This window comes from Littorina saxatilis, linkage group LG10 (genome assembly GCF_037325665.1).
Source record: "Littorina saxatilis isolate snail1 linkage group LG10, US_GU_Lsax_2.0, whole genome shotgun sequence".
NCBI lineage: Eukaryota > Metazoa > Mollusca > Gastropoda > Littorinimorpha > Littorinidae > Littorina > Littorina saxatilis.
In genome coordinates this window covers 32,678,845-32,703,788 of record NC_090254.1, presented here as the reverse complement: position 1 = coordinate 32,703,788, position 24,944 = coordinate 32,678,845, and the positions used below count along the sequence as shown (strand labels likewise).

At 40.7% G+C, this 24,944-nt stretch overlaps 1 protein-coding gene and 1 long non-coding RNA gene across 2 annotated transcripts in view; one reads left to right on the top strand and one right to left on the bottom strand.

Moving 5' to 3' along the window:
- LOC138978612 (heparanase-like) overlaps window positions 1-24,944 on the bottom strand; it is a 41,521-nt gene that overhangs the window by 14,629 nt on the left and 1,948 nt on the right. Inside the window, exons 3-8 of the mRNA XM_070351374.1 lie at window positions 23,944-24,065; window positions 22,331-22,504; window positions 21,580-21,754; window positions 20,100-20,153; window positions 19,441-19,632; window positions 18,206-18,308 (exon numbers count right to left, since the gene is read on the bottom strand). Of these exons, the coding sequence (XP_070207475.1) occupies window positions 18,206-18,308; window positions 19,441-19,632; window positions 20,100-20,153; window positions 21,580-21,754; window positions 22,331-22,504; window positions 23,944-24,065 (820 nt within the window). The remainder of the gene's footprint in view (window positions 1-18,205; window positions 18,309-19,440; window positions 19,633-20,099; window positions 20,154-21,579; window positions 21,755-22,330; window positions 22,505-23,943; window positions 24,066-24,944) is intronic.
- Window positions 4,285-13,674, top strand: LOC138979240 (uncharacterized). The gene is made up of 2 exons (XR_011459948.1): window positions 4,285-4,374; window positions 12,911-13,674. It is a non-coding gene; the product is annotated as an uncharacterized lncRNA (long non-coding RNA).

The window sequence follows — 24,944 nt, the reverse complement described above, 5'->3', positions numbered from 1 at the left end:
TTTTTAATCCAAACATATCATATCTATATGTTTTTGGAATCAGAAACCGACAAGGAATAAGATGAAAGTGTTTTTAAATTGATTTCGACAATTTAATTTTGATAATAATTTTTATATATTTAATTTTCAGAGCTTGTTTTTAATCCGAATATAACATATTTATACGTTTTTGGAATCAGCAAATGATGGAGAATAAGATAAACGTAAATTTGGATCGTTTTATAAATTTTTATTTTTTTTTACAATTTTCAGATTTTTAATGACCAAAGTCATTAATTAATTTTTAAACCACCAAGCTGAAATGCAATACCGAAGTCCGGGCTTCGTCGAAGATTACTTGACCAAAATTTCAACCAATTTGGTTGAAAAATGAGGGCGTGACAGTGCCGCCTCAACTTTCACGAAAAGCCGGATATGACGTCATCAAAGACATTTATCAAAAAAATGAAAAAAACGTTCGGGGATTTCATACCCAGGAACTCTCATGTCAAATTTCATAAAGATCGGTCCAGTAGTTTAGTCTGAATCGCTCTACACACACACACACACACACACACACACACACGCACAGACACACATACACCACGACCCTCGTTTCGATTCCCCCTCGATGTTAAAATATTTAGTCAAAACTTGACTAAATATAATCATCCAGTACAAGCATCTACCCCCCCACACGACAATACATATGTGGCGAAAAAAGGAATCGAGAGGGGGGGGGGGGGGGGGGGGGGGGGAGAGAGGGGGGGAACAAGGAATAAATTAGATCCAGAAATAATTCCACTTCATCATTCCAAACTTCAAGTGTGAAGTGATCGGATACTGTGGTAAAGATACGTGCTTAGTATCACAACTGAAAATACAATCACTAGGGTTTTAAATCAAGGAAACAATTAAAGTTAAGGAAAGATCAACAGAAATGTCGAGAACATGTAAAATAGTGTACTTACAATCCGTTTCAGAATGCTCTTCAAATAATAATCGCCCAGTCAGCCCCGTGCTTCCGATTTCGACAGGATGTTGCCTCATACGCTGAGCCAGTACATTTGGAGTGAATTCAAAGGCCAGAGATGCAGTACAAGCACATTAGTTACATCCAATTCATTTACATTGCTACCTTGCCCAATTTATGGCTATTTCTGTTTGTAACATCACACATGTGGCAAGCAGTGCTTGTTGCCGACTCTGCTGGGACAGGCAGCAGACGATTTTATTTAGGAACCAAATTCTGATTGGTGAAAACATAAAACCGGAACTCAAAGAACCACTGTTCTTTGGAAGTACCAAGTCAAGAAAAGATAATCAGTTAAATCTGAAATGGGTTCAACTCTTTTAAAAAAAAATCGTAGTAAATCAGAAAACAAAGTAATCGTTGGAAAAATCGTCCAGTATCGCTTCTAGAGGTCTATATTTGGACAAAACATTAAAGCAATTCAGTAAAGCTGACACTTCAAAATGTCTGTTTAGTTACACTTTAAGCATGCACAGAAATGCTTACTTTGCACAGATACACAAAATCGCAAACTTTGCACAGATGCACAAAATCGCAAACTTTGCCCAGATGCACAAAATCGCAAACTTTGCACAGATGCACAAAATCGCAAACTTTGCCCAGATGCACAAAATCGCAAACTTTGCACAGATGCACAAAATCGCAAACTTTGCACAGGTGCACAAAATTGCAAATTTTGCACAGATGCACAAAATCGCAAACTGTGCACAGATGCACAAAGTCGCAAACTTTGCACAGATGCACAAAATCGCAAACTTTGCACAGATGCACAAAATCGCAAACTTTGCACAGATGCACAAAATCGCAAACTTTGCACAGATGCACAAAATCGCAAACTTTGCACAGATGCACAAAATCGCAAACTTTGCACAGATGCACAAAATCGCAAACTTTGCACAGAATGATGAACAAAATCGCAAACTTTGCACAGGTGCACAAAATCGCAAACTTTGCACAGATGCACAAAATCGCAAACTTTCCACAGATGCACAAAATCGCAAACTTTGCACAGAATGATGCACAAAATCGCAAACTTTGCACAAAATGATGCACAAAATCGCAAACTTTGCACAGATGCACAAAATTGCAAACTTTGCACAGATGCACAAAATCGCAAACTTTGCACAGATGCACAAAATCGCAAACTTTGCACAGATGCACAAAATCGCAAACTTTGCCCAGATGCACAAAATCGCAAACTTTGCACAGATGCACAAAATCGCAAACTTTGCACAGATGCACAAAATCGCAACATTTGCACAGATGCACAAAATCGCAAACTTTGCACAGATGCACAAAATCGCAAACTTTGCACTGATGCACAAAATCGCAAACTTTGCACAGATGCACAAAATCGCAAACTTTGCACAGATGCACAAAATCACAAACTTTGCACAGATGCACAAAATCACAAACTTTGCACAGATGCACAAAATCACAAACTTTGCACAGATGCACAAAATCGCAACATTTGCACAGATGCACAAAATCGCAAACTTTGCACAGACGCACAAAATTGTTGCTCTGCACAGAATGATGCACAAAATTGTTGCTCTGCACAGAATGATGCACAAAATTGTTGCTCTGCCTCAGGAAGCAACCAGGCTGCTAATTCTTGGTGTGTGTCCAAGTGATAGGGTGCTCCTATCGCATGCAGAAGTTTGGTAGAATCTGTCAGGCTGTTCAATGTTGGTACGTATTTCAGTGGAATGATGCTCTTAACGCACGCACAAGCTTGTTAGAATCATTCCAGGCTGTTAATTTTTGATATGTGTTAAAGGGATGGTCCTACCGCACGCAAAATCTTGGTAGAATCTGTCAGAATGTTGAGATTTGGTATGAATCCAAGCAGAAGGATTATCTCACCACATGTCGTGACCTTCGTCGTGCGTGGGCTGAATCTCCAACGGTCTGTACGTGTATGGATGATTTTACCCCGCCATTTAGGCAGCCATACACCACTTTCGGGGGATGCATGCTTGGTATTATTTTGTTTCACTAACCCATCGAACTCTGACGTGGATTCCAGGATCGTTCCCGTGCGTACTTGGTCTTGTGCTTGCGTGTACACACGAGGGGCCTAGAGGATAATGCAGGAGCAGGTCTGCCCACAAGTTGACCAGGGAGATAGGAACATTCTCCCCCTTAACCCACACCAAGCGGCCGGGATTGGAACCCATAACCTTCCGCTTGGGAGGCCGGCGTCTCATCCACTTGGCCATTGCGCCCCTTCTCCCCCTATGTGAAAGAAAGCCCGAAGAGATCATTGGCGATGAACATCCTTCTCCTTCTCCTTCTCCTTCTCCTTCTTCTTCTTCTTCTTCTTCTTCTACGTTCATGGGCTGAAACTCCCACGTTCACTCATGTGTTTGCACTAGTGGGTTTTTATGTGTATGACCGTTTTTACCCCTGCCATTTAGGCAGCCATACACCGCTTTCGGGGGAGGGCGATGAACGTTGTCGTGCTCGATAAAGATAAAAGGGGGTCCTTAACGTCCTCACAGGAAATTTTCCTTTTAGGGACATGAGTTGATGATACGTTAAAAGAAGAATAGGAGGGAAAGAAAAGGGCAAGACCAAGCAATCCCGACCGTGATAGGACCCCGGCCCCGCTCTCCATGAATAAGGGAGGGGGGTGGGGCAATGAGAAATATACGTTAAGATCCTTGTAAGAGGAATATCAATAATTTTTCCTTTATATGCGTTGACTTCCTAGGGGAAGGACCATTAAAAACATGGATTTTTAATTCAATTTTAGTTTCGTTAAGAAAAAGATAAAACTCAGGACCACCTGTTAGAAGGTTTAAAAGTGACAACATTGTGAGAAAAATATAAAGAACATGCGCAAAACGTCATACTGATCTTCTATGGGGTAGTAACATTTGTTTATCTTTGTTGTAACGGCCGTGGCGAACGGCATTAGCGTATCCAGTTTGGGGGGTTGAGGTCTTTTGGGGAGCATCCGCTCTCCAGAAACTGTCTTTTTGTTCTCGTGGGGACTGGGGGGGTGCTACTCTCTGTAGTCTTTCCGCTTTTTCGTTGTTTATTTCTTCTTTTGCTCTTTGCATAGCCTCGGTACACGGAATATAGGAGGCTGCACGAATCCTGTTCGCTCTGAGCCTTACCTTATACTCCGCAGAGCCGAGGTATGCTGCTGTGTGATCACCCCCACAATTTACGCAGTGACGGTCCCGCCCACAGTGTCGTGCTCGCGGGAAGGACGACCGTTTTAAGTGTGAAAATGATGCGCATGTACCCGCGTTGTTGGTATATAAGAGGGGTGCAGCTAATAGCATTCAGTCAGCGTTGTCACCATCACGAGACCACATACAGAGTCGCTTTCCAGCCGAGAATTAAACATGGTGAGTCTTTTTCCTATCTTTTGAAAGTCCATTTCGTATTTCAGAGAGAAAAAATCAAATGCCACTGATAGCTGCTAGTTACTTAAAAATGTTGTCATAATTGAAGTTGTACTAACGTTGTGTATGCACCCCCCCCCCCCCCCGCGCACTATCGGTTGTGTTGGGGAGGTCTTTTTTCAAAGAGAAAACCAATGAAACTGCCAGATAACGTGACTTTGTTTTTAGTTCAGATAATCTTATTGCACTATCACCAGTTCGATTTCAGAGATACGTGACTTAATGTGCTTACTATAAGTATTGACTTAATGTAAAGGCTATTGAACCCCAAAAGATACGTAGACACAGGTTTTTTTTAATTTTTTTTTATGTGTGTGTACTTTTAACATTGTACGCTAAGTTTTTGCTTAGTGCTTGGGTTCTTGGTGTTATGTCTCAGTTAAATGTATGCTTTGTTTGCTTGTTGATTTGTGCTAGTTTATTCTATAATGAATTTGTAAAGCGCCTGGAGCCAATTGATGGGACTCGCGCTATAGAAAAGTTATTTATTATTATTATTATTATAGTGTTTTACAATATTAATCAGATTTTCTTCTCTTTTCCACAAATAACATATTACAAAGTACAGAAAAAAATGTGCTTGTTCTTCTAATCAATATACATCAAGATATATTTATAATACTTGTTTAGCAGGTTATGTTGTGCATGTCTGGGGTTTGGAAATGTATTTAGTGTCTCTGTTTATGTGTGTGGTGATTGCTTACTTCAAAAAGAAACAACAAGCTTGTGAGTTCTCTTCCAGTTATTCAGACAAGCGTAAAGAAGTGAACCGTAGGTTAAACAAAGTATGGCGAAAAGCAGTAACAAAAGCACCCGCAAAATACATTTTACAGAAATATACAAACCACGAAGAAATAACCACACACAAAAAAAAGAGAGAAAAAAAGAGGATAACAACAACAAACATTTCTTTATTTCTCCCTAAAATATTACTTGAGTTGCAATGTGTTTTTACATTTGACCAAAAAAAACCACCAAAGAAGAAGAAAGACAACAGGCGAAAGAAAACCTAACATGGGTAAAAGAAAAAAAAGGTCCTCATTGAAAAAAGTGGCTATATTGCTTCCACTCTGAAACGAACTGTACATAACGTCCATCTATTATGCGTTGATATTTTTCTGCCTCAAACCAATTTTTCACATAATTTACAAAGGCTGTGACGGTAGGTTCTCTCCCTTGTAATTTTGCTAAAAAAATAATGTATTTAGCAATCAAAATCATTGAATCCAAAATTCTGTCTGAATACTAATTTATCTTTACACCACATATAATTAGCTCCAACGAGAACTGCACTCCATGACAGTGGGCAAAATTTGTAGTTAACCATGTGAGTACATCAGACCAATAATCCTGAATCTTTACACACCGCCATAACATGTGAGATATTGTTTCTTCTGCTTGATTACATAGCGGACATAATGGCGTATCAACTAATTTCCGCAAAAACAGGAAACGTCCTGTTGGTAAAATTCTGTACAAAATTTTGTATTGGAACCAGCGGAGCTTCTGGTCAGTTGTACTTTTTTTTAATTTTTTGAAAAACCATGGCCTTATCCATATTAATTTGTAACTCGCGTTCCCACTTCTCCAGGGCTGTTACTGGTGATAGGTCTTTAATAATAAAGAAATAAATCTGATTTACCCTGCTATTACTCAAAAAAGACCAAACACAAGCCTCCCTTACGTCATATTTTTCATCTAATGTCAATTTCAATTTCCTCTGATATGCCTTTACTGAGGCCAGTAAGCCTTCATATAACACAAAATCAACATAAACATTTGGATATAGTTGCTTAAAATCATCATAACTTAAATATCCATTGTCGCTTAACAAGTGTCCCACAGAAACAATTCCATTTTCTATCCAATCTAACATACAAATACATTTACCAGCTCTACATATACTTCTGTTATAATGTAATGGTTCTGAAACGAACTGTTCTAATGTAAGGGGCACACTTTTGTCATACAACATCTTGTAATGTCTAAAGACGTCAGCCCAAAAGGGATTTTTCACCCTCAACATCAAAACATTTGCATACTCTCCACCATATTGCTTAACTTTTCTTACCAAAGGACATATTGCATACAACATTTGAGTTACTTTTCCTCATTACATGATATACGCTTTAGCCAGCTAATTTTCAAACTTGCGAGGAATGACTTCACATCAATCATTTTCAAACCGCCATCTTCATACAACTGACATACTGTTAAACGTTTTATCTTATCGTTTTTTCCATTCCAAAGAAAACTGTACAACATGGCATTCAAGTCTTTTAAAAACTTTTCATCCGGGTCCGGCGGGTTTGTTAACAAGTGGGTTATTTTGGACATTGCAAGTGTTTTTATCACAACTTTCTTTTCTTTCTTTATTTGGTGTTTAACGTCGTTTTCAACCACGAAGGTTATATCGCGACGATTTTATCACAACAATCTTTTCAAATGGTGATATGGCCAAATTTGAAGTATTTTTTTTAAATTCATTTAACTTCATATTAAAATTCAATTCAACAATATGTTTTCAAATCACATGTAAAAAGAACACCAAGAACCTTGAAAGTAGCAGAATTCCAATTTAATTTTATTGATGGTTTATATTTCACATTTGAAAAACACCGGGATCCTATATCCACACAACTACGGTTTTATCAAAATGTATATTAAGGCCAGAGACTGATGCAAATAACTGCAGCGTTTCAACACAAGCATCAAAACAATCTTTAATACTATCAAGGAACAAAATTGTGTCATCAGCAAACTGAGAACGAAGAATTTCTTCATTCCTTATCTTAATACCTTTTATCTTTACATGTTGATATACCATAAGTACAAGCACCTCCGCAAAGAGAATGTACAAATAACAAGACAAATAACAATAACCCTTGTCTGGTACCCCTTTTTACCTGAAACCATTCTGAATATTGACCATTCACAGACATACATGATTTGATTTTATTATAACAAGTTGCAACCCTTCTCCAATTTGAAAAAAACATTTAAAACCTTGCGCATAAAGGTCCAGGAAATGCTATCGAAGGCCTTCTCAAAATCAACCAACAAGAGAAGACCAGGCATATGCTATTGGCATACAACAACCTAATATTATCACCAATGGACCTTCCCTTCAAGAAACCAGTCTGATCTTTACTAATCAACTTGGGAATAACTGCCTTTAATCTGTTGGCAATACATGAAGAAGCAATTTTGTAGGCAATATTAAGGAGAGTTATTGGCCTCCAATTTTTTTAGAAACTGCTTATCTTTTCCTTCCTTGGGAATACAAATTATGACCCCCTCTTTCTGCGTGGCAGACAGTTCTCCTGACTGAAAACCATAGTTCAGTGAACGTACAAGAAAAACTCCCAAATCTTTGAAAAAGAATTTATAAAATTCTGTGGTAAAACCATCAGAACCAGGACTTTTATCATTTTTCATTTCTTTCAATGCAAACAACGCTTCTTGTAATGTAATACAACCTTCCATTTTTTCACTATCCTCTTTTGACAATACCGTTGGTGTTATCAAATCACTTAAGTTAAACTGCATCAGGTCATCCTCCCGTGACATATATACAATTACAACCGCTCATAAAAACTCTTCGTTTCTTTTATTATCAAATCGCTATCGTGTACTAATTCACCAGAGTCATTCTGCAAAAAGTTCATGGATTTTTGCACAAAATTTCTCTTTTCCAAACTACAAAAATATGTTGTGCTCTTCTCTCCTTCATATCCACTTCGCCCTTGACCTAACAATCATCCCATTTAACTTTTTCCCTCTCAATGCTCTGAGCTCCTCTTTTTTGTGTTCCAAAATATGCACATCATCTTGACACAAATTTTCCTCAAAAAATGTAATGCTTCCAATTTATGCTCTTCTTTTTTCTTAAAACATGCGTAAGAAATACATTTGCCTCTAATCTTCAAAAGTAACATTTCGAAAAAAAGCTGATCATCAATGACAAACTGCAATTCATTATCATCAATTAAGTGTAAACTGTCTGGGTGATAAACCGGAACAACATACTCACGTTTAACTTCCAAAATTACTCCCTTTACAAGGTTCATAAACACTTTATCTCGGAGCAAGGAATTATTAAATTTCCAGAGGGAACGTTGTCTTTTTCTAATTTTAGTTTTAAAGGCAACCGATACAAGATAATGGTCAGAACAATAACCAGGCAATATACTTGTACTCACTACATCAAGGCAAAGTTCATCAGAAGCAAGAAAAAAGTCCAATCTGCTTCTTTGTATACTGTTAAAGCGACGCCAGGTAAATTTTCTTAATTCCGGATGCATGGTTCTAAACACAAGTACGAGATCGTACTTATTCATAAACTCCAAAATTGTTTCTCTACTTTTACAACGGTACACATTTTTGGGCTGGTTTGAGTCAATTCTTGGATTCAGTGCAACATTCCAATCTCCACCAATAACCATCAATTCATTATCCATGTACACAGTTTTAACTTGCACACTGCAGAAAGATCCAAGAAACTAGAAAGCTTATGTATTATTGTATATCAGAGAACAAGACAAACTGAGGTAGACTGGGCCTTTAAGCCAATATCACTACAGTGTCTTCAAATAGTGCATAAGATATATAAGCTGAAACCGAGAATAGGCTAAAACAAACTAAATACAAAATTCTTCGCATCATTTCAGAGTAAAATACCCGGAAAGGTACACACACACACACAGACAGACAGACACACACACACACACACACACACTCACACATGCACACACACGTACGCACACACGCACGAGCACACCGCACGCACATACACCACGACCCTCGTCTCGATTCCACCCTCTATGTTAAAACATTTAGTCAAAACTTGACTAAAATTAATGTAAACAGTAGCAGCACACGATTTCCAGATTACTGGCTGCTGCAGGGGTCACCAGACAGTTTGAAAGTTACTGGTTAGTCTAGAAAATGCTGTGTGAACAGGTGCGTTTTCAGATTTGATCTAAAAGAAGAATAGGATGGACTATGTCTGACAGAATAAGGAAGGGAGTTCCATGTTTTAACAGCAGCAAATGAAAATGCGCGTTGTCCATGTACTTTTCTTTTTTTTGGTTGGAATTCGGAACATTCGAGTGTCAGCGGCAGAGCGCAGCGATCTGGAAGGGACGTACAGGTTTACGAGTTCAGACAGATATGAAGGTGCAGAACCAGTGATGATTTTAAAACAGAGACACGAGCTTTTGTACTTAATTCTTTGATTGACCGGAAGCCAGTGCAGATATTTCAAAAGGGGAGTACAAGGTTGCTTCTTGGAGGATTTACAAATTAATCTTGCAGCTGAATGTTGAACCCTTTGCAGTGGTTGGATGATAGTCTGGGGGCTACCGATTAGTACTGAATTACAAAAGTCTATTCTAGATAGCACACACGAAGAAATTAGTGTTTTGGTGGCCTCTTCAGTCAGACAAGAGCGGACTGAACTAGGCTAATCCTTTTCAACTCAATGTATGCGGCCTGGCAGGTTTTGGTGACATGCTGTTTCATAGTCAGATCGCGGTCAATAATGAGAGCCTACTTTGCCCTTATCCGTTCTCCCCTGGAATTTGCGAGTCCCGTGTGGGATCCGTACACCTGCAAGGACGTGGATCGTCTCGAAGCTGTGCAGCGCAGGGCAGCCCGATGGGTTGTAAATCGCCACCGCAAGACTTCGAGCGTTGACGCCATGTTGGAACACTTGCAGTGGCCCACACTTCAAGATCGGCGCCGCAGAGCCCGCCTCATCACCATGTACAAATTCTCCAATGGCTTGCTGTTGATCAACACCCGCAACACACCCACCCCAAATCCCACCGCCAAAAGCACCAGACTCCTTCACGATGCTGCCTACCAGCTACCGTTGTGCCGCACAACCTACCGCCAGAAGTCTTTCTTTCCACGCACCATCGTGGACTGGAACGCGCTCCCGGGTGAGGTCGCTCTCAGCCCCTCTCTGGAAGCCTTCAAATCCCGGATCTAGACACCCCTCCCCACCCCCACCCCCCCTCCCCCCGCCCCTGATCCTCCCCACCTCCCTCCTCTATTTCTACCCCCCACTAGCTATCACTGAACCCCCGGGCAGATCTGATAACACCAGCTGCAAATCATCTTCGCAACTCTCTCCAAAGTCTGCAGAATCTTCACTTTGATGAAGGCGGCAGTCCAAAGAAAGAAGAAGAAGACTCCAAGATCGCGGACTTTATCTGCAAAATCAATGCTAACAGCACCGAGTGTTACTGCTTTTGGAAGAGAGTGAGTTTTTGTGGATTTTGAGAAACACATCGCCTCGGTCTTATCGTCATTCAGTTTGAGTTTATTTTCTGACATCCATGTTTTAACAGTTGAAGTACAGATGTTTAGAGAGTGAAGGAGGTTAGGAATGTTTTCAGGTGATTCTGATTTGTATAGTTGTGTGTCGTCTGCGAACATTTCATGCTCGACGGAATGAGTCGAGATTACATTGGACAGAGGAGTTGTATAGAGAATAACAAGTCGCGTAAGGCGAAAATACAACATTTAGTCAAGTAGCTGTCGAACTCACAGAATGAAACTGAACGCAACGCAACGCAGCAAGACCGTATACTCGTAGCATCGTCACTCCACCGCCCGTGGCAAAGGCAGTGCCCGTGGAATTGACAAGAAGAGCGGGGTATTCGTTGCGCTGAGAAGGATAGCACGCTTTTCTGTACCTCTCTTCGTTTTAACTTTCTGAGCGTGTTTTTCATCCAAACATATGATATCTATATATTTTTGAAATCAGGAATCGACAAGGAATAAGATGAAAGTGTTTTTAAATTGATTTCGAAAAAAAGATAATAATTTGTATATATTTAATTTTCAGAGCTTGTTTTTAATCCAAATATAACATATTTATGTTTTTGGAATCAGCAAATGATGGAGAATAAAATAAACGTAAATTTGGATCGTTTGATAATTTTTTTATTTTTTTTTACAATTTTCAGATTTTTAATGACCAAAGTCATTAATTAATTTTTAAGCCACCAAGCTGAAATGCAATACCGAAGTCCGGGCTTCGTCGAAGATTACTTGACCAAAATTTCAACCAATTTGGTTGAAAAATGAGGGCGTGACAGTGCCGCCTCAACTTTCACGAAAAGCCGGATATGACGTCATCAAAGACATTTATCAAAAAAATGAAAAAAACGTTCGGGGATTTCATACCCAGGAACTCTCATGTCAAATTTCATAAAGATCGGTCCAGTAGTTTAGTCTGAATCGCTCTACACACACACACACACACACACACACACACACACACACACACACACACACACACACACACACACACATACACCACGACCCTCGTTTCGATTCCCCCTCTATGTTAAAACATTTAGTCAAAACTTGACTAAATGTAAAAAGGACAGGACCCAGCACAGAGCCTTGTGGGACGCCAAACTCAAGGGGAACTGTGGCTGACTGGTGGTCACCAACAAGAACAAACTGCTTTCTCTCAGTTAGATACGACCGAAACCACTGAAGTGCGGTATTGCGAATGCCAAAAGCCTGCTCCAACCGACGGAGAAGAATTTCGTGATCGATGGTATCGAACGCAGCCGAAAGGTCCAAAAGTAGAAGAACCGAAACTTTATCTTCATCAAGGGAGACTAAGAGATCATTTACTACGCGTAGAATAGCGGTCTCTGTACTGTGTCCTGGACGGTAAGCAGACTGGTGAGGGCTCAGGAGATTGTTACAAGAGAGATGGGAAGCAAGTTGGTGGAGAACGATTTTTTCAAGAAGCTTAGAAAGGAAGGGAAGATTTGAGATAGGTCTATAGTTCTTCAGTTGGTTAGGATCTAGTGAGGCTTTCTTTAGAATGGGTTTTACAACTGCCTCTTTGAAACTAGAAGGAACAGTACCAGTGGTCAGTGATTCATTTACAATGTTTGTAATGGTGGGCAGAAGGGTTTCGAGATTGTCGTGGAAAAGTTTTGATGGAATCGGGTCTAGCTCACACGACTTTTTTGCAGACTTTTGAAGAGTCTCTAGAACAAACTTTTCGGACACTGGTGTAAAGTTAAACAATGGAGAACCAGTGTACGTCTCAGTGGTGGCGTTGCTGAGTGAGGGCTGAGGAAAACTGTCTTGAATGGACACGATCTTTTGAAGAAAGAAGTCCGAAAATGCAGTTGGAAGTTCAGTAGTCGGGATCGTTAATGGAAGGATGATCAAGGATGACCTGTTGTCAGTAGTACTTTGCCCAGAATCGTGTTCATGTTTCTGTAGACTCAGTTCTTTACACGAGCTGCTAGCAGCGACGCGAGCAGAGTAGAAGGCAGTCTTCGCACCTTGGACGAGATCGGTGTGTGTGATTTAACTGAATTCGTTGAATTAACTGTGGACATTCTTTGGGTACCCTTCATTTTAAGTCAAACAGCACTTTTGGCTTTGGAAATATCAAATATATGTTTTTTTTTCTTTATCGTCCCCTTTCCCCCAGACACGCGCAGGATACACAACCTTCGTGCTCTTGACGCTGTTTGCGGTGACGTCATTCCTGACCTACGTCAGCAGTGACGAAATCAACACGGATTGCATTCTGTGCACGAGCAAGTGCAGTCTCCAGAGATGTGTCTGCAAAAATAGCTGTATCGGCGGAAGGGGAAACGACTGCAAGCGTATCAACATCGACTCCTACAATAGCGAAACGGTGGACTGTATCAACGGATGCGATGCCACACACAGCAGCTGCTGGGAATCGAAATGTTCAAGTCTTTGCTGAGCAAAATAACTCTTTTTTCTTCTGTTCGTTGGACTTGCAGTCAGCAAACCTGAGTGTTGACAATCACATTTCCAACAGGCCAACCAGCTAACGTAACCACAAAGAAATGCAAGAAGATGGACAGAAAAGAAGAGGACAGAAAAGAAGAGGACAGAAAACTCCAAAACCTGTCTAACAGTAAAAGTGCAAAAATCACCACAACTGAACGTTTGTGAAAGCCTAACGTGACATATAAGATGGTTTATCTGTTTTTACTACTTTTTTTTTTAGTATACTGGTTGCAGGAAGTTTTGTGTTGTCCAATTGGAAGGGACATTATCTATTTTTGACGATAACACACACTCCTACTAAGTGGGAGAAAAACATCTGTGAGTAAAAACACTTTATTTGCGTTTGTATCAACAGTACCGGTCTTTAACTTTTCTGGAACAGTGTGTCTACAACAATGACATTCACATGGCTAAATAAACGAGAAATACCGCCATGCTTTTGTATCTATGAATGTGTGTAAAAGTGTGTGTGTGTGTGTGTGTGTGTGTGTGTGTGTGTGTGTGTGTGTATGTGTGTGTGTGTTTGTGTGTGCACAGTGTGTGTGTGTATGTGTGTGTGTATGTGTGTGTGTGTGTATGTCTGTGTGTGTGTGTATGTGTGTATGTGTGTGTGTATGTGTGTGTGTGTGTGTGTGTGAGTGTGTGTGTGTGTGTGTGTGTGTGTATATGTGTGTGTGGACTGGGTGGCCGAGTGGTAACGCACTTGCGCTCGGAAGCGAGAGGTTGCGAGTTCGACCCTGGGTCAGGGCGTTAGCAATTTTCTCCCCCCTTTCCTAACCTAGGTGGTGGGTTCAAGTGCTAGTCTTTCGGATGAGACGAAAAACCGAGGTCCCTTCGTGTACACTACATTGGGGTGTGCACGTTAAAGATCCCACGATTGACAAAAGGGTCTTTCCTGGCAAAATTGTATAGGCATAGATAAAAATGTCCACCAAAATACCCGTGTGACTTGGAATAATAGGCCGTGAAAAGTAGAATATGCGCCGAAATGGCTGCGATCTGCTGGCCGATGTGAATGCGTGATGTATTGTCTAAAAAAATTCCATCTCACACGGCATAGATAAATCCCTGCGCCTTGAATATGTGCGCGATATAAATTGCATAAAATAAAAAATAAAAAAATAAATAAATCCATGCGCTCAGAACTGTACCCACGGAATACGCGCGATATAAGCCTCATATTGATTAATTGATTGATTGATTGTGTGTGTGTGTGTGTGTGTGTGAGTAAGGAGGTTGGATCAATTAAAAATGAAGGTTTTGACCTCTAAAGATACCAGCTGTTTCTCAAGCAAATACTCTCACACACACACACACACACACACACACACACACACACACACACACATACACTACGAGCCTCGTCTCGATTCCCCCCTCTACGTTAAAACATTTAGTCAAAACTTGACTAAATGTAAAAAGGAGAAAGAAAAGTTTTGATGTTTAACTCATCTGATTAGTTCATTCAGGCTACGCCGGGGATGAAGAGAATACATAATCACAGAAAGGAAAGAAGAAATAAATGCAGATGGATAGAAAGATCAAAATACAGACAGACACACAGACAGACACACAGACAGACAGAAAGAAAGACATACGGAAAGAAATACAAAAAAACACAGATAGACAGGCAATCAAACAAGAAAGTAAGAAAGAGAGAAACCGGGAATGAAAAAAATGAGAGTAAATGGAAACAAGTCGCGTAAGGCGAAAATACAACATTTAGTCAAGTAGCTGTCGAACTCACAGAATGAAACTGAACGCAATGCAACGTAGCATCGTCAGTCCACCGCTCATGGCAGAGGCAGTGAAATTGACAAGAAGAGCGGGGAAGTAGTTGCGCTGGGAAGGATAGCACGCTTTTCTGTACCTCTCTTCGTTTTAACTTTCTGAGCGTGTTTTTAATCCAAACATATCATATCTATATGTTTTTGGAATCAGGAACATTTATATCTTTTTGGAATCAGCAATAGATGGAGAATAACATGAACGTAAATTTGGATCGTTTTATAAATTTTTTTTTTTTTTTTACAATTTTCAGATTTTTAATGACCAAAGTCATTAACTAATTTTTAAGCCACCAAGCTGAAATGAATACCGAAGTCCGGGCTTCGTCGAACATTACTTGACCAAAATTTCAACCAACTGGGTTGAAAAATGAGAGCGTGACAGTGCCGCCTCAACTTTCACGAAAAGCCGGATATCACGTCATCAAAGACATTTATCCAAAAAAAAGAAAAAAAACGTCTTGGTATATCATACCCAGGAACAAAACAGTGTCAGCTTTAGTGAGCAGAAGACAATCATCAAGGCATTGATGAGGCCAAGGACAAACAGAGATGACTACCACACAATGTCCAGAGAGCAGCAAGTCAACCTCATCAGGCTGCGTACTGGCCACAACAGGCTCAATGCTCACATGAACCGAAAGTTCAAGCTGGCGCCATCACCAACCTGCGCCTGCGGTCAAGAGGACCAAACAGCGGAACACATCTTACAGCGATGTCCCTTACTAGATGAGGAACGAAAAGAAGTGTGGCCGTTACCAACTCCCTTGCAGACCAAACTATACGGCAGTCGACAGGAGTTGGAGAAAACGACAACATTTATCACCAGTGCTGGACTGATTGTGTAACCTCTGCGAACGCCAAGAAGAAGAAGAAGAATACCCAGGAACTCTCATGTCAAATTTCATAAAGATCGGTCCAGTAGTTTAGTCTGAATCGCTCTACACACAGACAGACAGACACACACACACACGCACGCACATACACCACGACGTCTCGATTCCCCCCTCTACGTTAAAACATTTAGTCAAAATTTGACTAAATGGAAAAAGAAAATTACGAAGAAAGTTAAAATAGATCCCTATTCATAAAATAGTCAATGTCATGTTCTTGCTTTTCTTCGTAAAAACTGTGACTTCTTCCAGAAGAGTGAGAGTGTGCGTTAAGTCTAGAATGATACTTAAAGATACCGACGGTTAGATTACTCAAGTAAAAAACCCGATACTTGATCGCTAATGAAATACCGTGGTTATCAAGCAAATAATTTAGCAACAAAGTCAAATTCTCCACAGAGTCAATTTCTCCACAGTGATTAGTTACGCAGTTGAACTGCTATGCACACGTGAGATGTATGCAAAACAATAACTTCTGAACTAGACTGAATTCATCTATATAATGTACACGATTGGCAAAACAGGAACCGTCCTTACAAGATAAAGTACAATAATATTAAAATGATTCGTGCGCTTTTTGGGGGGGCTTTTTACATTTAGTCAAGTATTGACTAAATGTTTTAACGTAGAGGGGGGAATCGAGACGAGGGTCGTGGTGTATGTGTGTACGGTGTGTCTGTGTGTGTGTGTAGAGCAATTCAGAGTAAACTCCTTGACCGATCTTTATGAAATTTTACATGAGAGATCCTGAGTATGGTATCTCCAGACAATGATGACGTCATATCCGGCTTTTTGTAAAAGTTGAGGCAGCACTGTCACGCTCTCATTTTTCAACCAAATTGGTTGAAATTTCGGTCAAGTAATCTTCGACGAAGCTTGGACTTTAGTATTGCATTTCAGCGTGGAGGCTTAAAAACTAATTACTGAGTTTGCTCATTAAATTTGTCATTTAAAATCGATTTTTTGCAAATAGACTTAAAATTGATTGCGTCGTATTCTTCATCATATTCTGAATCTAAAAATATATACATGTCATGTTTACTTTTAAAATGTGATCACAATCAACGAAAATAGATTAATTAGTCTTCGATAAAAATTTTAAGAATTCGATCCAAAATTGATTTCATCTTATTCTTTATCATTTCCTGATTCCCAAAACATATAGATATGATAGGTTGTATTCAAAACAAGCTCCGAAAGTTAACAAGAATACAGAAAAACGCGCTTTCCTGCTTAGGCAAAAAAAATAAAAAATAGTCTGTTTACGGTAACATAGGCCAAAAAAATAGGGTCGGTAGGTCGGGATTTTTTTTTTTTTACCCCAAATGTAGACCAATAAAACTAACTTTACAAATCGCGCAAAGAGACTGGATTCACTATACATAGAGACAAGACACTCAACACATTTACAAATCGTCAGCGGACTTTCGTTTTCACACGTTTTTGTTGTTCATTTTCTCACCCTGTCCTTTACCACCAAAAAAATAAATAAAAAATGTTGAGTTTGGGAAAAAAAAAGTTTAGGGTCGGCGCCGAAATTTAGGGTCGGTCGGGTGACCAGAAACAGACAATTTTTTTTTTCCTTAGCACAATACACTACCGCGCTATTCTGGCGTGTTAATTTCACTGCATTTTGCACGTGGAAGGTGAGCGATTTCCTTCTCGCGGGGATTGACAAAGCTGTACTGTCTTGGTGAAAAACTACAGTGCGTTCAGTTTCATTCCGTGAGTTCGACAACTTGATTAAATGTAGTAATTTCGCCTCACGCGACACGTTTTTTTACGTCTCTACAACCAATATGTCTATCTGGGACCAAAATGTTTCCTAAAATTCGAAGTAATAACTGCTTTCAAATGGGTAAGTTTTATTGTAAGTCAACAGAAAAAACAAACAGAATGAGAGGTAAGCAATTGTTTGACTGTCACTAATTATTGGAACATAATTCACTAATGACCACAATCAGGCAGCTACAATATTTGTGTATTGATAAAACAAAGACTTGTCATGTAAATGAATTAAAGTGCATTTGCCATGAAAATAGATGTTACGATGTTTCATGACTTACCGACAAAGATTTGAAGTAGTTGACCCCTTAAAATGAATATATAAGAAAGCCTATTTTCTTACCCATCGGCGATGGGTTGAAGTGAGTACAGACGAAAGCCTGTCTTATTACTCACAGGCAATGGGTTGACATGAGTGTACAGAAGAGAGCCTGTCTTATTACTCACAGGCAATGGGTTGACATGAGTGTACAGAAGAGAGCCTGTTTTATTACTCACCGGCAATGGGTTGAAGTGTGTGTCAACCAAACTGTAGAAGAAGGCCTGGCGAATGACTGTGCTGAAACCGTTCTGTGCGCTCAGTCCTAGCTTGTCCAGCCACCTGAACATACCCAAAACAGTCACAGGCATGCGAGCACGCACGCACGCACGCACGCACACACGCACACGGACAGACAGACAGACATATCCACACTCACACACACACAGACACACAGACACACACATACACACAAACACACACACACACATACATACATACACAAACACACACACACACACACATACATACAAACACACACACACACACACCCATACATACACAAACACACACACACACAGACACAAAAGCACACACACACAAAAGCACACACACATACCCCCCCCCACACACACACAAACACATGTATATACCAATGGATCCACTTCATCTAGGCCTACATTATTTATCGAATGATAGAGCAGTGTTTACGAATGTGCTTTTCAACGGCCTGTTTTCCTATCACAACAGGATAACGTACACGATAGTTATTTCCGAACACCATGAAATGAGCATGTGCTCGCTATAATTATTACAGATTTTACTTCCTGAATCCAACGGTTTTCATCTGTCCAGGCGAATGCGTAGGGCCTACCCACTGATTTGAATGTGACGACGAAGGGAAGTCGGGATTCTTGACACAGAAGAGCGCCTACAACAAAACGCCCGCCGGCTCATGCTGATATCCATGTTCTCAGGGGCGGGGATATAGCTCAGTTGGTAGCGCGCTGGATTTGTATTCAGTTGGCCGCTGTCAGCGTGAGTTCGATCCCAGGTTCGGCGGAAATTTATTTCAGAGTCAACTTTGTGTGCAGACTCTCTTCGGTGTCCGAACCCTCCCCCCGTGTACACTACATTGGGTGTGCACGTTAAAGATCCCACGATTGACAAAAGGGTCTTTCCTGGCAAAATTGCTTAGGCACAGTTAATAATTGTCTACCTATACCCGTGTGACTTGGAATAATAGGCCGTGAAAGGTAAATATGCGCCGAAATGGCTGCAATCTACTGGCCGTATAAAATTTCATCTCACACGGCATCACTGCAGAGCGCCTAGAACTGTACCCACGGAATATGCGCGATATAAGCGTCATTGATTGATTGATTGATTCTCGACATGTCTGTTATCATTTGCTCACAGTCGAGTCAATATATTAGAAATAACTCATATTAATTATATTTTGGTTAGAACTCACATGAAACCGTCACCATACTGATTGATGTAATCAGTTGTATAGCCAGCAGCAGTCTCTGTGAACCAGAGCGGGGTGTGCGGTGCGTACTGGTGCTTGATGGAGTTGGCCATCTGCAGCTCTGTGTGCAGCGTGTTCATCAGCTGGGGGTCCGTCATGTTGTTCATGTTGAATGCAACGTTTCCAAGAGAGTAGCTGTTGAAGTAGAAAGCAAAGGTTGCGTATAGGTATGCTGTTGAATAAGAGATTAGCGGAATAAACAGTCAAAACAAAATAAAATGAGAAAGTAACACACAAGTATCAGACGGGCAGAAAGACTGAGCGAGTAAGGTTTGCAACGTGGAGCGTGCGAACACACACACACACACACACACACACACACACACACACACACACACACACATACACACACACACATACACACAATTACACAATCACACACACACACACACACACACACACACACACACACACACAATCACACACACACACACATACACACACACACACACACACACACAATCACACACACATACACACAGACATTAACAAACACATAAGCACGCACACACACACACACACGCACACGCACACGCACACACACACATTGACGGACACAATAAAACTAAAACTATAACGAAATCCAATGAAAACATCCTCACTGGTGCAAGCCGATGTTGTTCAACGTTGGATGGCTGTGCTCAGCTTTCATAAACCTATAGAAAAAAAAAATAGAATTACAAATTGGACGAGTTACGTGTGACTACCGTAATCTTATATGAAACGGTGTGTCTTACACTGTATGCATGCACACCTGTCTGACAAATGTTTTGGAGGCACCGTATAAGCTCACAAAAAGCATATGTATACCATGCAATCATGATTGTGCTCTAAGAATTACCAGGATCGCAAACAGACTGTCAAACTATAGGTGGTGATATAAAGAAGCAGATGCAAGCAAAGAAACCACTAAGACAAACGGTTGGATTGTTACCACCCTTTACCTTCAAAAGTCAATTAATGTGACAGTGTTCAACAAAACCCGGTCCATGGTATTGTCATTGTGTGTGTGTGTGTGTGTGTGTGTGTGTGTGTAAGTGTGTGTGTGTGTGTGCGTGTGTGTGTGTGTGCGTGTGCGTGCGTGCGTGCGTGCGTGCGTGTGTGTGTGTGTGTGTGTGTGTGTGTGTGTGTGTGGTCTGTTGTCTGTTGTCTGATGTTCTTGTTCTTTAAAATAACTTCATAAAGTCACGTGCCAGAGCAGCGGATGCTGTACACAACTTTCTTCCTTCCACGCGATACTTTAAAGAGTGTTGCGCGACATATACCGGGTTTTAACGTACGCTGTAACATATTCTTCTTCTTCTTACTCCATGGTCTGAAACTCCTACATTGACTCATTTTTTTGCACGAGTGGATTTTTACTGACCATTCAGGCAGCATACGCCGATTTCGGGGACGCTGTCACAGATGACCCTAGTCATAGTTCAGGGGTGGTGGGAGTCCGGTGCCACATCGTCAACAATATTCAATCACAAACTCACTCTTCAAAGTACTGTCTGGTTTGAGTGTTAAGGAGGCTGGTCGTAATAGACATGCGTAGAAAAATGTTAGGCGCACAGACAATCCGGCTTTTATAATGGGTCAATCATAATAATTATAGGTACATCTGGCACTTCTCCACGCGCTTGTACTGGCAGAGAGATTGGGGTGGAAGGTTACAGTTTACACATGTTGTATGAGTGTGGACGGAAGGTCCGGTGCCACATCGTCAACAATATTCAATCACAAACTCGTAACGAACTATGCTGCCCTCTCCATGAAAATGTACATTTATCTGAACTTTTTTATTACATGTCTCAGCATCCATGTTCTCGTCCCACGCGCTTCATTCATAGTCTCACTTTTTCTCTTCTTTTTTTCTCTGTCAATCCTCCTGTTTTGATTAAGTTCCCCAAACCCCCTCCTACATTTTGTTCTTCTGGTTAATAATTGTGTTGTCCACCATTATGAAAATTTGTGTAACTTAGCATTGTTATGGTCACGTCAAATAAGCATCTGCTTGAGTTCGTGTCCTAGCTGCATTTTTGTGAATTGTTTCATGTCATGTATTTTGAATAAAATTTAAACCAATCACAAACTCACTCTTCAAAGTACTGTCTGGTTTGAGTGTTAAGGAGGCTGGTCGTGTCCGGTCCGACTATGCATGACGCACTGTACTGAGGGAACTCGTGGAGTAGGGACTTCAGTATCTGATAATCCTGCTGCAGTCGCTGAGCAGGCAGGTTATAGTGGAAGTTGTAGTTGAACCAATTCACTTCTGGAAAAAATTAAAATGCAATGCATGCAACAGTCTAAGAAGATTAGCGAATAAAGAAACAGCTAGGCAGAGAGAATGGGACTCTCAGGACACAGGAATGTTTTAATTCAGGCCATAGTCTTTAGATAGGGTGATACGTACGCCGTGCCAAATAGACATGAATAGAAAAATGTTAGGCGCACAGGCAATCTTTTATAATGGGTCTATCATAATATATGTATATCTGGCACTCCTCCACGCGCTTGCTCTCGCAGCGAGAATGAGATGGAAGGTTACAGTTTCCACATGTATGATTGTTGGTATACGCGAGCATAATAATTATGCGTAGTCATGTGTGCGATCGAGTGCGTGTGATCGTGTGACATTGCGTGCCGTACGCATGTAGTTTCATTTTGCTTGTTCTGCCTTTCGTCGACATTTACAGTTTCGTTTAGCTTGTTGTTGTTGTTGTTGTTGTTGTTGTTGTTGTTGTTGTTGTTGTTGTTGTTGTTGTTGGTGGGGGTGGTGGTGGTGGTGTTTTGTTGTTGTGTTTTTTTTAAACAGTGCATCTGCCGATATCTTTTAACACTGTCATACCATTGCCCAGCTGGAAGCAGTGGACCTTGATGCCATGATCGGAGGAAAAGCGAAGGAGGGAGCGTGCGTTGGTCGAGTCCCAGGCACCGTTGTGACGAAGGTTGACATTCAGGTCAAAGATGAGTTCCCAGCCTGCTAGCTTGGCCAGCTGGTCGACCTTTTGCCAGTTCTGTGCTGTGAATGACAGTTCTACTTTATTTTTAGTCCCTTGGTTGCTTTAAGGAATTCAGGAATTCTGCGACGAAATATCAAAGCAAGGATCTAGGAATGTTTGCTTTTTTTCTAAAATTAATGAATGGTCACAAAAAGTGGTGTTCAAATACAAGAAACTCGGAAGGAAACATTTCTGTAATATTTGACTATCGCTTTGCTGCATGATCTGTATGTTATATAAAGGGTGCACACAAAATGAAACCAAAAAAAGTGACTGATTACATAATATTATTCTTGGACGTATTGTGCTGAGTAGCATCTAGCCCTATTTTATTGTTTTTGTTCCATTTGAAGTTACCATGCATGAGTATGCCAACAAAAAGAAGCGACACACAACAACTCTAAAAGAATAATACTCTGTTTTACAAGGAAGTTATTAAATATGAGACAAATAGAGAGAACAGGCAGCAAAATCATAAGGAGAGAAACTGGGGGTAGGTGGGGGGGGGGGGGGGATGTCAGCCAAATCAACAGACGGGCAAACAGGCGGATACTCAGACGAACAAAAGGTGAGAGAGTGCGAAGGGGATACAAAGGGAAGGAAAGAACTGACATCGAAGGAAAAACACATGTAAATTGCAATGTTCATCATATCATAAAAACGAAATATCATTACCACGTTCTCAAAACCTAGAGTGTACTTGCATTTATCCTACATACGTGAGAGAGACACTCGTGAGATAATAATCGTTCAAATCACACGAGTGTATATCATGTAAATGAGGTCATGTCAAGCAAGTCTGGCAGGGACCTGTTTTTCCACTGCTTATGATGCCAAAGTCACCGAGACAAACGTCATTATAGAAAACAAAATTGCGCTCGCTAATTACCCTCGATGAATTTTTAGAACTAACACGTCACGCCACACTTTCAGAGTGACGTTTCTTTGCTTTGACGTAATAGATTGCATGAGGGTTCAGAAGAGATCGAGGTTCCAAAACAAGCGTCTTCAATTTAGCTGCCTCGACTGCAGGACATTTTCAGTAAAATACACGTAAGTACAGTATGTAGGATAAACAGAATACTACATAGCTTGCTGTATCGTACCAGATTTACACTCGTTGCTTTTTCAAATAGTGAACAGCTCGCTTTTGCTCGCAGTTCAATATTTAAAAAAACAACTCGTGTAAATCTGGTACGACACAGCAAGCCATGTAGTATTCTCTATCTCTATCCCCACCCCCACCCCTCCCCACCTCCCCCTTCTCGCAAAAAAGGGGTAAAAGGGAAGAAAAAAACATACACAAAAGCAGAAATCATAGTATTTTGTCAATGTGGTTTTGCCGGCCGACATTGGGTATCATCACATTTTTCTTCAGGCCCCATGTCTTACGTGTTAATGTGGTTTTGCCGGCCGACATTGGGTATCATCACATTTTTCTTCAGGCCCCATGTCTTACGTGTTAATGTGGTTTTGCCGGCCGATGCAGGGATGTTGAAGACAGTGCTGTCGGCAGTCGTACCACCCACACGTAGATAACCGGGGGAGAGTGCCCGAGCCACATTGTGCAGGGTTTGGGAGCTGAAGTTAAGGACAAACCAGTGTAGTCAAATCCCGAGTCAGATTCATTCCACACTTGTATATATGAAAGTTACCACAACGGCTTGAGTGATTAGCACAATATATTTTTGAACATTTAAATATACAGGATGTTCAAATATTATTCAGTTGACGTAACAAGATTTGTTCTCATTAGCAAGTATATGAACTACATTGTGTTGAAGAAATGATTTGTTCTCGACACGTTTAAGGCAAATAATTGAGTGTATGAGCTTTTCAGAACCTTCTTTTTACTGTGATTGACCTGAATGTAAATAGTTTCAAACACTGAGTCCACCATGTAAACCTAGAGAGGAAACCAAAATGTGACCCTCCACCACGAAATGAGTCGCATGTCACCTCGCGCGGTTCTGCGGTAGGCTTAATATAAGTCCGGGGAGTGTCTGGTAACAGTGTGAGGGTCACCTTAGTCACGGGCTAATAACTCAAAAAGTTTTCGCTCTTTTCTGAAACGGGTTTCACCATTGGATAGAGCATAAAAAACTCTTTAGGAAAATGTAAAAATAAGAAAATCATGCAAAACTGACATGTGACTCACTCCGTGGTGGAGGGTCACAAATAGAATTGGCCCCGCATAGCGAAAAAGGTTGAAGGGATGTCAAAAACCAACTGCGGACTTCCTGGCAGCCACTGGTCTGAGGATCTAGCACGGCCACCAACATCGAACGCAGAAGAAGAAGAAGAAGTCAAAAACCATTCGGGCCAACCAAACAGACAGCTTAACACTCAGAAAAGTCAACCCTTTTTAAAGATATTGGGTGTATCTTTTCGAATCCCGCATGCATGTGTGCTTATCAATCAATCAATCGGCCAGCAAATCAATTAAGGTAGAGAGAGAGA